General features: G+C 45.1%; 1 protein-coding gene across 1 annotated transcript in view; it reads left to right on the top strand.

The window, feature by feature from the left end:
• CACNA1B (calcium voltage-gated channel subunit alpha1 B) overlaps positions 1 to 12,616 on the top strand; it is a 218,663-nt gene that overhangs the window by 85,195 nt on the left and 120,852 nt on the right. Inside the window, exons 7-8 of the mRNA XM_058159704.1 lie at positions 3,157 to 3,260; positions 10,097 to 10,212. Coding sequence (XP_058015687.1) covers positions 3,157 to 3,260; positions 10,097 to 10,212 — 220 coding nt within the window. The remainder of the gene's footprint in view (positions 1 to 3,156; positions 3,261 to 10,096; positions 10,213 to 12,616) is intronic.

Raw genomic sequence — 12,616 nt, forward strand, 5'->3', positions numbered from 1 at the left:
TTTCCAATGTCCTTGGCGTCCCCTTTGCGACTTGCGTGCAGCAACATTTTTATTCCCTGACTGGGTTAGTCTCCAGGATTCTTCAGTGTTCATGAAAATGCATGCAGATTCAGATCGGGTAGTAGGGAGAGGAAAATAAAATAAAAATTTAGTATCCTCCCTGCACAGCTGGGAATCAAAAGCAGGGAGCAGAAGACTCGCATCAAGCTATTTCTATGCAAAGCACCGTTGTTCTTTTCTAAAAATACCTAGATAGTGGCAACATGTGCACATTCTCACACATATTCATACCATTCTTTTCTTTATTAAATCAATCTTATTTATTTTACAAGAGAAAAGGCACTTTGTTCTCAAGGAGGTGGGGATAATTTAGTCCTGAAATCATGATGGCACAATCCTATCCTATCCTATCCTATCCTATCCTATCCTATCCTATCCTATCCTATCCTATTCTATTCTATTCTTCATTATTCTATTCTATTCTATTCTATTCTATTCTATTCTATTCTATTCTATTCTTCATTATTCTATTCTATTCTCTATTCTATTCTTCATTATTATTCTATATTCTATTATTCTATTCTATTCTCTATTCTATTTTATTCCATTCCATTCCATTCCATTCCATTCCATTCCATTCCATTCCATTCCATTCCATTCCATTCTATATTCTATTCTATTCTATTCTATTCTATTCTATTCTATTCTATTCTATTCTATTCTATTCTATTCTCTATTCCATTCCATTCTATTCTATTCCATTCCATTCCATTCCATTCCATTCCATTCCATTCCATTCCATTGTACTCTACCCTACCCTACCTTACTGTACTCAGAATAACAGAATTGGAAGGGACCTTGTAGGTCATCTAGTCCAACCCCCTGCCCAAGCATTGTGCTGTACCATTTCTGACAGTTGGCAGTCAAGTCTCATCTTGAAAGCTTCCAGGGATGAAGCTCCCACAACTTTCGGAAAAGCATTTCGGACAGATGGTTGTCCAATCTCTTCTTAAAAAGAAGAGCCGGTTTAGCTCACGCTGGTAAAGCCTGTTATTAAGGCTTATTAAGAACACAGTAGCCTGCAATTACTGCAGGTTCGAGCCCGGCCCAAGGTTGACTCAGCCTTCCATCCTTTATAAGGTAGGTAAAATGAGGACCCAGATTGTTCGGGGGGCAATAAGTTGACTTTGTAAAAATATACAAATAGAATGAGACTATTGCCTTATACACTGTAAGCCGCCCTGAGTCTTCGGAGAAGGGCGGGGTATAAATGTAAACAAAAAAAAAAAACAAACCAAAAAAAAAACCTCCAGTGTTAGAGCAATCACAACTTCTGGAGTCAAGTGCTTCCCTTGATTAATTGTTCTCAATTGTCAGGAAAGTCCTGTCTAGTTCTAGGCTAGCTCTCTCCTTGATTCGTTTCCATCCATCGCTTCTTCTTCTGCCTTTAGTTTTGATCTACTTAAGCAACCGGCGAGTCTCCAGATGTTGGATATTGCTCAGCCAAGAGAGGCTGAGGAATTCACCAACATCTGGAAGATTAATGTTACCCTCCAGTTGTCTGCACACTTAATTGCTGTCCGCAGAGCCCCCAATCTGTTCCTCTTGACTTTAGTTTGCAGGAGTTAAAAAGCCTTTTTTTTTTTTTGGAGGATTGAAACGTTAAATGGACGGGGAGGAGGGAAGGAATTAGTCAAACGTTAATAAGAACTTGGAATTTTCCGCCAGAATGGCGTTTTCCCCTTATGGAGATGGGGGCAATGGGTAATGGGGGGAGGGAGTAAATGGATTTCATTGCCTTAAACACAGCCTTGGTTGACTGGCCCGAAAGTATTCAGGCGGAAAAAAAAAATTACATAGCACACTCGCTAAAATGCAGAAACGAGGATATTTCTTTCTTCTTCTTCTTTTTATCTATGTATCATTTTTTTTTTAAATATATATCCATATTATTTGTGGACAGAGTTGGTTCTGGGTATCTTTCACATTAATCAAATTGGCAATAACAATATTAGCAATCTCTACCAAGCTGGTCAAATTTAAGTAATCTTCATTATATTGTTTCTTCTGTGCTTCCATACAATTAACCATGTGGATGCAGTGGCTCAGTGGCTAAGACGCTGAACTCGTCGATCAAAAGGTCGGCAGTTCAGCAGTTTGAATCCCTAGCGCTGCGTAACGGGGTGAGCTCCCGTGACTTGTCTCGGCTTCTGCCAACCTAGCAGTTCGAAAGCACGTAAAAAAATGCAAGTAGAAAAAATAGGGACCACCATTGGTGGGAAGACAACAGTGTTCCGTGCGCCTTTGGCATTTAGTCATGCCGGCCACATGACCACGGAGACATCTTCAGACAGCGCTGGCTCTTCGGCTTTGAAACGGAGATGAGCACCGCCCCCTAGAGTCAGGAACAACTAGCACATATGTGCAAGGGGAACCTTTACCTTTACCTTTACATTATATTGTTTAAACATATGTAGACAAAAAATCACCTAACTCATCTTTATCTCCCTTTCTTGTTCACTCTAAACAACATGTCTCTATTATATCTAGGCAAAATTGGTTCCGGGTATCATTTATATTAATCCAATTCGTGCTAACAATGTTTGTAATCTCTATCACATTTATCAAATTTAAGTAATCTTCATTATATTATTTAAATATAAATGGGGATGTTTCTGTTTGCACAGAAGGCGAATTGCAATATTCTTCTTCTTGCTCAGCTCGGTATGGTATCCTATGTTCTCTTTGATTGATGGACGATGTGCCATCAAGTCATTTTCCACTCCTGGCTGCATGGAGATTTATAGCTGCATGGCAATATGTGAGAAATAGAAATTCTAGAATAGAATAGAATAGAATAGAATAGAATAGAATAGAATAGAATAGAATGAAGGAAGGAAGGAAGGAAGGAAGGAAGGAAGGAAGGAAGGAAGGAAGGAAGGAAGGAAGGAAGGAAGGAAGCAACGATTCACTTAAACACTGTGGCAAGGGAGGTCGTAAAATGGAGCAACATTCACTTAACCCAGGTCTCATCTAGCAAGAAGAATTGGGTGGGTCAATTGTGGTCATAAGTTGAGGACTAGCTGTATAACATACCTGGCTACATTGGTGATGTGTTTTCCGTGTCTGCTCACAACCTCTCTCTTTGTTTTCCAGACCAACGATGCTGCAGGGAACATGTGGAATTGGCTTTACTTCATCCCCCTCATCATCATCGGCTCCTTCTTCATGCTCAACCTGGTCCTTGGTGTCTTATCAGGGTAAGGATCCTTTTCTTTCTCTTCTATCCTGCTGCATTTGTGAGTTTGTAGGGTCAATTCCCATTCCAGAGAGTGTTGTGGTCTGCCAGCAACCTGTGGAGCTGGCAGCAGAGTTGGACAGTGAGGAGGCTGGGGAGGACCATGGGCCAGTCCTGGAGTCAGGGGAAGCCCCGAACGAGGGCTCTGCGTCGGAGGCAGAGATGGGGCCAGGGCCATCACGGAGTGATGTGCAGACTCCAGAGCCTGACAATAGTGAGGCAGAGAAACAGGAGGTGCCTTTTCCTAGTGCATGCATGCGAAGAGCTGCCAGAAGGCAAAAGCAGCTAAAGCAAAAAGGAGGATTCGGGAATAAGGCCAGGAGATGATTGGCCCCTCCCATAAGGCTTAAAAGAGCAGCAACGGCTCTTGGGCTCTTTGTAGGAAAGCAATGTTTCTACAATTGTTTCTAGTCGGTGTCTCTTGTTTCTGAACTTCATGGGGCTTTGCCAAGAAAAGCTTTTGGCAGGGTGCCAAGGAAGACAAAGGTTTCTGATAAAGCCAAAGGACTTTTTCTGAAGGACTTTGTTTTGGAATTAATTTGGACTAAGCTGAGAATGGAGTAATTCTCAGCTGTCCTAATAAAATATGTTTGTTTAGGACTGATTGGGTCTGGTAATAACTACTTGGGACTAGGTCACAACAGAGAGAAGATTTGACAAAAGAGAATATTCTTAGCTCAGGGCTGAACTTGGTGCTCTCTGAGTTTGGTGGTTTTCTTGCAGATGTTTCATAACCCAACTAGGTAACATCATCAATGCTAAAAGGGAGTGGGGTTTGTGGAGAGGAGGACGATGACAACTGTTGGGTCCTTGGTGCTCTCTGAACTTGGTTGTTTCCTTGCAGCTGTTTCATGACCCAACTAGGTAACATTATTAGTACATTATTATTAGGGGACAGACTAGAAGAACTCACTGGCTCCTTCCAGTGCTGTAATCCAACGGGACAATTCCTATAGAACCTATAGAATTCCTTCCTTCAACTTGATCCCCACTACCAGCTGGAACGGAGTAGCCAACCTCCGTGCAGCTGCAAAAAGAAGGAATGGATAGGAGACTACCACATCCAAGGTTGTGCATTGTTATAAGCCCTGATCCTAACGGCCATTTTGTTCAGGTATCAGTTTTCCAGCCAAGATCAGACTAATCTTGTGTGTGTGTGTGTGTGTGTGTGTGTGTGTGTGTGTGTGTGTCTACAAAATCACATGGCATCCCTCTCCACTTATACCAAAGACAGATGGCGTCAAGAACGTGTTGTCTCTTCCCTGCCTTTGTGGTCTCTTTCTATATTCTGGATCTCTTTGATCGTTCACCTTGGGGTAATCTAGATTCTCGCGTCTTGCTGTTGAGTTGCGGAAGAATTCTTGTCCTCCATTCCTCAGCTCCTCTGGGCACTATGAATAATGCAGGCACTGCAGTATGAAGCGAGGCTTTTTAGAGGAAAGGGATGTCGGAGCAAGATGTCGGGGTTGGTCTGCCTTTTCTAGACCTAGGGAAGGTCAGACTGCTGATTTCCAAAGAAGTCTTCCTTAGGATAATCTTCCTAACCTTCTCCTTGGCCCAGCTCTTCTCTCCTTAATGTGTCTCAGTCAAGAAGGACATGACTTGGGTCAGTCACCGGGACCAGAGGTGTTTTTTTTTTGGTCAGAGTTTGTTGCAAAAATCAAATCCAGAAAGCAGAGACAGGTAACTGATTCAGCAGGATTCATTACCTCCTCTTTATATATAATAGAACATATGAAAATAAATATACAATACCAACAGCAGAGGAGAGAACAGTTTTCTGTTCAGAGTTGCAGACAGACTAGTTTGCAGCTTAATACAGAGCCATGCCCAGGCTCCTTCTAGTTTCAGTTTCGAAACAGCCCTCATTGGCTGACTTAGTTGCTATGCCTATTCATTGGCTGACTTTGTTACCATGTCTCCATTCTAGTTCATGAATATTCTGACCACTGTTGCAGGTGTTCTGACCTAGGTATCCTGAATCAGTAAAACCCATGGGTAGTCCCAAAAAACCTGTTTTATTTTAACAGCTGTGAATTCTGTTCGTTCACAGATGAGTCCCAAATATAGTAAAGAGTCCTTTGAGATAAGGCTGATAATCACCCACCCTTATCTCCCTTGACACGCTGCCAAAGACCTCCTAATTGGCAAGGCCACACGGAGTCCAGAATCAAACAGAGCTTCAGACTTTAAACTGCACAGAATTAACAACGGTGCTTCCTGCAAAGGCCCACGTGCCTTTGCTCCTCTTTTAAGTCTCATGGGAGGGGCCAATCATCTCCAAGCCCTGCTTCCGAGTTGTCCCTTTTGTTTTAACTGTTCTTGCCTTCTGGCAGCTCTGCGCATGTGTGCACTGGGAACAGGGTCCCTCTGTTCCTCTGCCTCGCTGAGGTCTGACTCTGGAGGCTGTGGAGGCAGCATGTACCTCCCAGATGGCCCCCTCTCTGCCTCCGATGCACAGCCCTTGTCCAAGCCTTCCTCAGACTCCAGAACTGGCCCATGTTCCTCCCCAGCCTCCTCACTGTCCGACTCTGCTGCCAGCTCCAGAGGCTGCTGGAAATCGAGCACTGTGTTGACGGATGGACGGAGGGCCATTTTTTAGGCTTCAATCACTTCCCTGGTTGTTTTTGTCCCTGCTCGTCCAACAATCTTAGTACAGGTAGATCCTTCACTTTACAGCAGATCATTTAGTGACCATTCAAAGTTGAAAAAAAGTGACTTAGGACCATTTTTCACACTTATCATTGTCACAGCATCCTTATGGTCACATGATTTAGATTCAGATGCTTGGCCGCTGGCTCATATTTATGACGGTCGCAGTGTCATTTTGCGACCTTACGATGAGCAAAGTTAATGGGAAGTCCCCTTCACTTAACAACCGTGTAACTAACTTAACGACCGCAGTGATTCATTTAACAGCCATAAAAAGAATGGTCGTAAAATGGGGCTTAACAAATTTCTCACTTAGCAACATAAATTCTGGGCTCAGTTGCAGTCGTAAATCGAGGACTACCTGCAGCTGCAAAATTGAATGGAATCAGATAAGAAGCAAACCCTTTTCTCCTTCTCCTTCTCCTTCTCCTTCTTCCCTCCTCCTCCTCGTTTTTCTTCTTCTTCTTCTTCTTCTTCTTCTTCTTCTTCTTCTTCTTCTTCTTCTTCTTCTTCTTCTTCTTCTTCTTCTTCTTCTTCTTCTTCTTCTCCTCCTCCTCCTCCTCCTCCTCCTTCCCCTTCCCCCTCCTCCTCCCCCTCCTCCTCCTCCTCCTTCTTCTTCTCCTCCTCCTTAGTACCCTAGGCATTAGTCATCTTCCTCCTCCTCCTCCTCCTCCTCCTCCTCCTCCTCCTCCTCCTCCTCCTCTTCTTCTTCTTCTTCTTCTTCTTCTTCTTCTTCTTCTTCTTCTTCTTCTTCTTCCTCTCCTCCTCCTCCTCCTCCTCCTCCTCCTCCTCCTCCTCCTCCTCCTCCTCCTCCTCCTCCTCCTTCTCCTCCTCCACCACCACCACCACCTCCTCCACCTCCTCCTCCTCCTCCAATTAAAAACAGTCCAGCACTTTTGAGAAAACCTTACAGATGTTCTGTCAGTCACTATCAACATTAGTAGCCTGGATATAAAGCAGCTTCTGGTGACCTAGATTTTACCAGATCAGCGATAGTTCAGTAGGTATAGTATTTGATTTGCATGCATGATGTCCCAGTTTTGATTCTTAGCATCTTCACAATGGGAAATAATTCAGCTTCAAAGGCTAGGAAGTTGACGCCTGCTCAGCGTAGACAATTTCGGTCTTGCTGGACTGGTGAACTAATTTGATACAAGACAGCTTTCTGGAACTATAGGTTTTAACTGTAGGAGCCGTTGGTTAGCATGCAGGATTGCAGGCTAATTCTGCTGACCGCTGGGGGTTCGATCCTAACCAGCTCAAAGTTGACTCAGCCTTCCATCCTTCCAAGGTTGGTAAAATGAGGACCCAGGTTGTTGGGGGCAAGAGGCTGACTCTGTAAACCACTTAGAGATGGCTATAAAGCACTATGAAGCGGTTTTTAAGTCTAAGTGCTGTTGCTATTGCTTCCTTCCCTCCCTTCCTTCCCTCCCTCCTTTTTCTCCCTCCCTCCTTCCTTCCTTCCTTCCTTCCTTCCTTCCTTCCTTCCTTCCTTCCTTCCTTCCTTCCTTCCTTCCTTCCTTCCTTCCTAGTCATGGTGGGGCAGTGGTTAGAATGCAGCACTGCAAGCTAACTCTGCCCATTGCCAGCAATTCGATCCTGACCAGCTCAACATTGACCCAGCCTTCCATCCTTCTGAGGTCGGTAAAATGAGGACTCAGATTGTTGAGGGCACTGGTTAATTGTTCTCCCTGTTAGGAAGTTTCTCCTTAATTCCAGGTTGCTTCTCTCCTTGATTAGTTTCCATCCATTGCTTCTTCTCTTGCCTTCTGGTGCTTTGGAAAATAAGTTGACCCCCCTCTTCTTTGGGGCAGCCCCTCAAATACTGGAATACTGCTACCACATCACCCCTAGCCCTTCTTTTCTCCAGACTGGCCATACCCAATTCCTGCAACTGTTCTTCATATGTTTTTTTTCCCTTTAATCGTCTTTCTTGTTCTTCAAAGACCTTGGCTTAGTAGGATTGGGATGCCACAGAGTTCTCCTTTAATCATATTGCTATGCATTCAGACACTGTCTTCCTTCCTGGGTATAATACTTTTTTTTATGTGGTGTGCACTGCAACAATAGGTTCCATATTTAGCATCTGGCACAATCCATCTACTCCCCTGGCCTATTTTAGTGTCCCCCCCACACCTGGAGAATTCATTTCAGCTCAACCTTCTGCCCCTTTGGGAGCAGCTGTGGGGAGAAAAAGAAAAGAAAAGAGAGAGAGAAAGAGGAAAAAAAATTATTTATTTATTCACATTTTTATACCGCCCTATCTCCCAAGGGACTCAGGGCGGTGTACAGCCTGGTAAAAAAACATACATATAAATACAGAATAAAACATCAATTAAAAGACTTATTAAATAAGGCCGAATATTTAAAAATAGCAATAAAAATAATAAAACCCCGTTAAAACCAAATTCAAAATTTAAAATTCTAGTCCAGTCCTGCACAAATAAATAGATGTGTCTTAAGCTCGTGGCGAAAGGTTCGAAGGTCAGGAAGTTGGCGAAGTCCTGGGGGAAGTTCGTTCCAGAGGGTGGGAGCCCCCACAGAAAAGGCCCTTCCCCTGGGTGTCGCCAGTCGGCACTGCCTGGCCGACGGCACCCTGAGGAGTCCTTCCCTGTGAGAGCGCACGGGTCGGTGGGAGGCATTCGGTGGCAGCAGACGGTCCCGTAAGTAACCCGGCCCTAAGCCATGGAGCGCTTTGAAGATGGTTACCAGAACCTTGAAGTGCACCCAGAAGGCCACAGGTAGCCAGTGCAGTCTGCGCAGGAGAGGTGTCACATGGGAGCCACGAGGGGCTCCCTCTATCACCCGCGCAGCTGCATTCTGGACTAACTGGAGCCTCCGGGTGCTCCTCAAGGGGAGCCCCATGTAGAGAGCATTGCAGTAGTCCAGACGAGATGTCACGAGAGCATGAGTGACTGTGCATAGGGCATCCCGGTCTAGAAAGAGGCATAACTGGCGAACCAGGCACACCTGGTAAAAAGCTCTCCTGGAGACGGCCGCCAAATGGTCTTCAAAGGACAGCCGTCCATCCAGGAGAACACCCAAGTTGCGCACCCTCTCCATTGGGGCCAATGACTCGCCCCCAACAGTCAGCCGCGGCTGCAGCTGACTGTACCGGGATGCCGGCATCCACAGCCACTCCGTCTTGGAGGGAAAGAGATTTTGAGCAAGTCGGATTCCTCAGGTTTACAGAACTGGCATAGTGTCGTGCCCCCCCCCACCCCCCGTCGGAGCCTGAATCCGTGGAGGAAGATAAGCCAGAACTGGAGCCGATGGAGATCGAGGGGGTGGATTCGTTGGCTTGGGAGGAAAATAGGTAGGAGCAGACTCGGTCAGGTCAGGGTCTTTCAGGATTGGGACAGCTTGTAGGCAGGGAGGAAGTGGGGGGCAGGATGGCCAAGAGAAGCTAAGCAGTGAACAAGCGATGAGCAAGGACCACCCCCTCCTGATCCTCGATCACGAAGAGTGGAGAGAAGGCGAGAACAGCGCAGACTGACCCCGACTACTGGGGAGGACAGCGCCCCGCCCCACTTTACAAGGCACACCTGGGGACTGAGACTAAAGGAGACACTGTGGGGAGGGGCATTTGTCAGGAACAAATGCTTGAATTCCTGGAGCGTTGAGTGCCTATGTTTGAACTTTCCTGCTGGATTCCTTGCATTCTTTCTGTATTTCTGTATTCCTTGCCTTGCTCCTTTGCTTCCTGAAGTCCTCGACTTGCCCTCCTGGATTTCTTGCTTTGCCGCCATGGTGTTCACAGCATTGGGCTGGACTATTTGCAGCCAGAGATGCTGCTTGAGGTGTGTGTGTGTGATCACTTTGCTCTGGGACTTGCCAGAAACATGGGAGCATTTGGGGAAATTTGGAGCAATTAAGGGTGCAGTTTGAACTGCCCGCTGCCTGTATTACCTCTGTGCCGTGCCCTGGGTCATCCCTTGTAGGCTGCACCATTCAGCACCAGAGCATGGACTGAGAAAAAAAAAAGTCCTGTATAGGTAGTGCTCGGCTTACAACCAAATTCGTGTTGCTAAGCAAGACATTCGTCAAGTGAGTTTTGCCCCATAGTTACGACCTTCTTTGCCACGGGTTGTTAAGTGAGTGGCCGGTTATGAAGGTTGCACTCGTTTATCTGTTTCTTCTCCGCAGTGAGTTTGCCAAAGAACGAGAGAGAGTTGAAAACCGGCGAGCTTTTCTGAAACTCCGGAGACAGCAGCAGATCGAGAGAGAACTTAACGGCTACTTGGAATGGATCTTCAAAGCAGGTAAGACGGAGAAAAACTTCCCAAGTCTTGAGAGAGAAATCAAAGCTGCCTCAATGGAAGATTCGATTGTGGCCTGCCAGACTCGGACGATGAGGAGGTTGGGGAGGAACTTGGGCCAGTTCTGGGGCCTGGAGAAGGCTCTGATGAATGCACTGCGTCGGACGCAGGGATAGAGCCAGGGCCGTCTGACATTTCCCAGGCATCAGAGAGGCAGCTGCCTTTGGAGGCTGAGATGAGTAAGGAGGAAGAACAGCTGGGGCCTGTTCCAGATCCACGTATGCGCAGAGAAGTTAGGAGAGGAGAACGACGGAGGACAAGGAGTTGACTCGGGAAGCAAAACACACGTGGACGCTGAACGGCCCCTCCCTGGCTGGGGAATAAATAGAAGGAAAGGGGAGTGGTGGTCGTAGGAGACAACCGTTTGTATTTCTGAGGATTTTTCTCATTGTGTTTCGTGCATCAAAGACTGCTTGCCAGAACTTAATTTGTAGCCTTTCAGCTGGGAGCTCACCACCTTGCAATTATCACAAGGAATTGATAAGGTCGTTGCTGCAGTTAACTCCTTGAAGGACTCTTGCCCGGACTTTTCAGTGGGTGACTGCCAATTAATTCACAAGAGGTAAATAAAGAGGGGGTTTTCGTGACCAGGAGTCTGTTTCTTGCTTCTGCTAAGGCTAAGTCAGAACAGATTCATAGGCAGAAAGAAAATGGTTCCAATTCAAAATAAAAAGAGGCAAAACCAGAGACGTTTGAAGGGGCAGACAGAGAACGCCGCATCTCCGCACTGACACACTAGGCAAGCACTTCCCTTTCTGTGTCATCTCACAAACACACACAAACACACACACAAAAGAGGCAGAACTGGCCTTGTAGTGACGCAAAAGGCCAGATCCCACTGGGCCCCCTGAATAAGAAGCTTTGGGCAGACTGCAAATGTTAGGCTACGAAAGGCAAGCCGTTATTCAAAAAGAGGGCATTGCCTGGGTTGGCATTTCGGATGGTTACTGGCTTCGAAGAAGGTCCTCGCAATTGACAGAAAGGCAATTGATTGGCACATGACAGGGCTGTGATTTCTTGCTTATAGCTTCTCTCTTCCCATTCATAACTTTGAGGGGATTGTCTTGATGTTATATACCCTGTGCAGGAATACAATAGAATTGAATTTAGGAATGGAATGGAATAGAATAGAATGCAGAATAGAACAGAACACAGAACAGAACAGAATAAGGAATAGACTAAACCTGCATAGACTAGAACAGAGCAGAACAGAATAGAATAAGGAACAGAACAGAATTGGGAATAAAACAGAATAGGGAACAGAACAGAATAAGGAATAGACTGGACTGGACTGGACTGGACTGGACTGGACTGGACTGGAACAGAGCGGAATGAAACAAAACAGAACAGAATGGAACAGAACTAGAATAAGGAATAGAATAGAATAGAATAGAATAGAATAGAATAGAATAGAATAGAGCAGAGCAGAGCAGAGCAGAGCAGAGCAGAGCAGAGAAGAGCAGAGAAGAGCAGAGCAGAACAATGGAATGGAATGGAATGGAATGGAATGGAATAGAATAGAATAGAATAGAATAGAATAGAATAGAATAGAATAGAATAGAGCAGAGCAGAGCAGAGCAGAGCAGAGCAGAGCAGAGCAGAACAATGGAATGGAATGGAATGGAATAGAATAGAATAGAATAGAATAGAATAGAATAGAATAGAATAGAATAGAATAGAATAGAATAGAATTCTTTATTGGCCAAGTGTGATTGGACACACAAGCAATTTGTCTCGGGTGCAGAAGCCCTGAGTGTACATACAAGCAACAAGTGATAGACCATGATCATCATCATAAAATACAATCATCATAAATCATAAGACAGAATATCCAGCGACAGTCATGGGATACTCAATAAGCAATCAACATAAATCATAATAGGATGCTAAATAAAAACAAATCAATATTTATCATAAGATACAAGCAGCAAAGTTACAGTCATAAGAAGGTAAGGAATAAGTATGAGATGAGAAAAAGAATATAATGCACCCTTGCTAGATAGTTTGACAGTGTTGTAGGAATTAGTTGCTTAGCAGAATGATGTCATGGGAGGGAAAAACTGTGACAGATTAGAGGTGACATGATGCCTTTTTTCCAATACTTGAGGGCCTGTTACAGAGTAGAGGGATTGACTTCTGCTCCAAAACACTTGAGGGCACAACAAGAAGTAATGGGTAGAAGTCTGTAAAACAGAGATCCAGCCTAGAAGTAGAGACTCTAGAGGTTCTTGGAGAAATTTCCTGATCGTGAGAACAATTAATAGCAATAGCAAAGGACTTCTATACCGCTTCACAGTGCTTTTACAGCCCTCTCTAAGCGGTTTACAGAGTCAGCCTCTTGCCCCCA

Source organism: Ahaetulla prasina, chromosome 16 (genome assembly GCF_028640845.1).
Source record: "Ahaetulla prasina isolate Xishuangbanna chromosome 16, ASM2864084v1, whole genome shotgun sequence".
Classification (NCBI taxonomy): domain Eukaryota; kingdom Metazoa; phylum Chordata; class Lepidosauria; order Squamata; family Colubridae; genus Ahaetulla; species Ahaetulla prasina.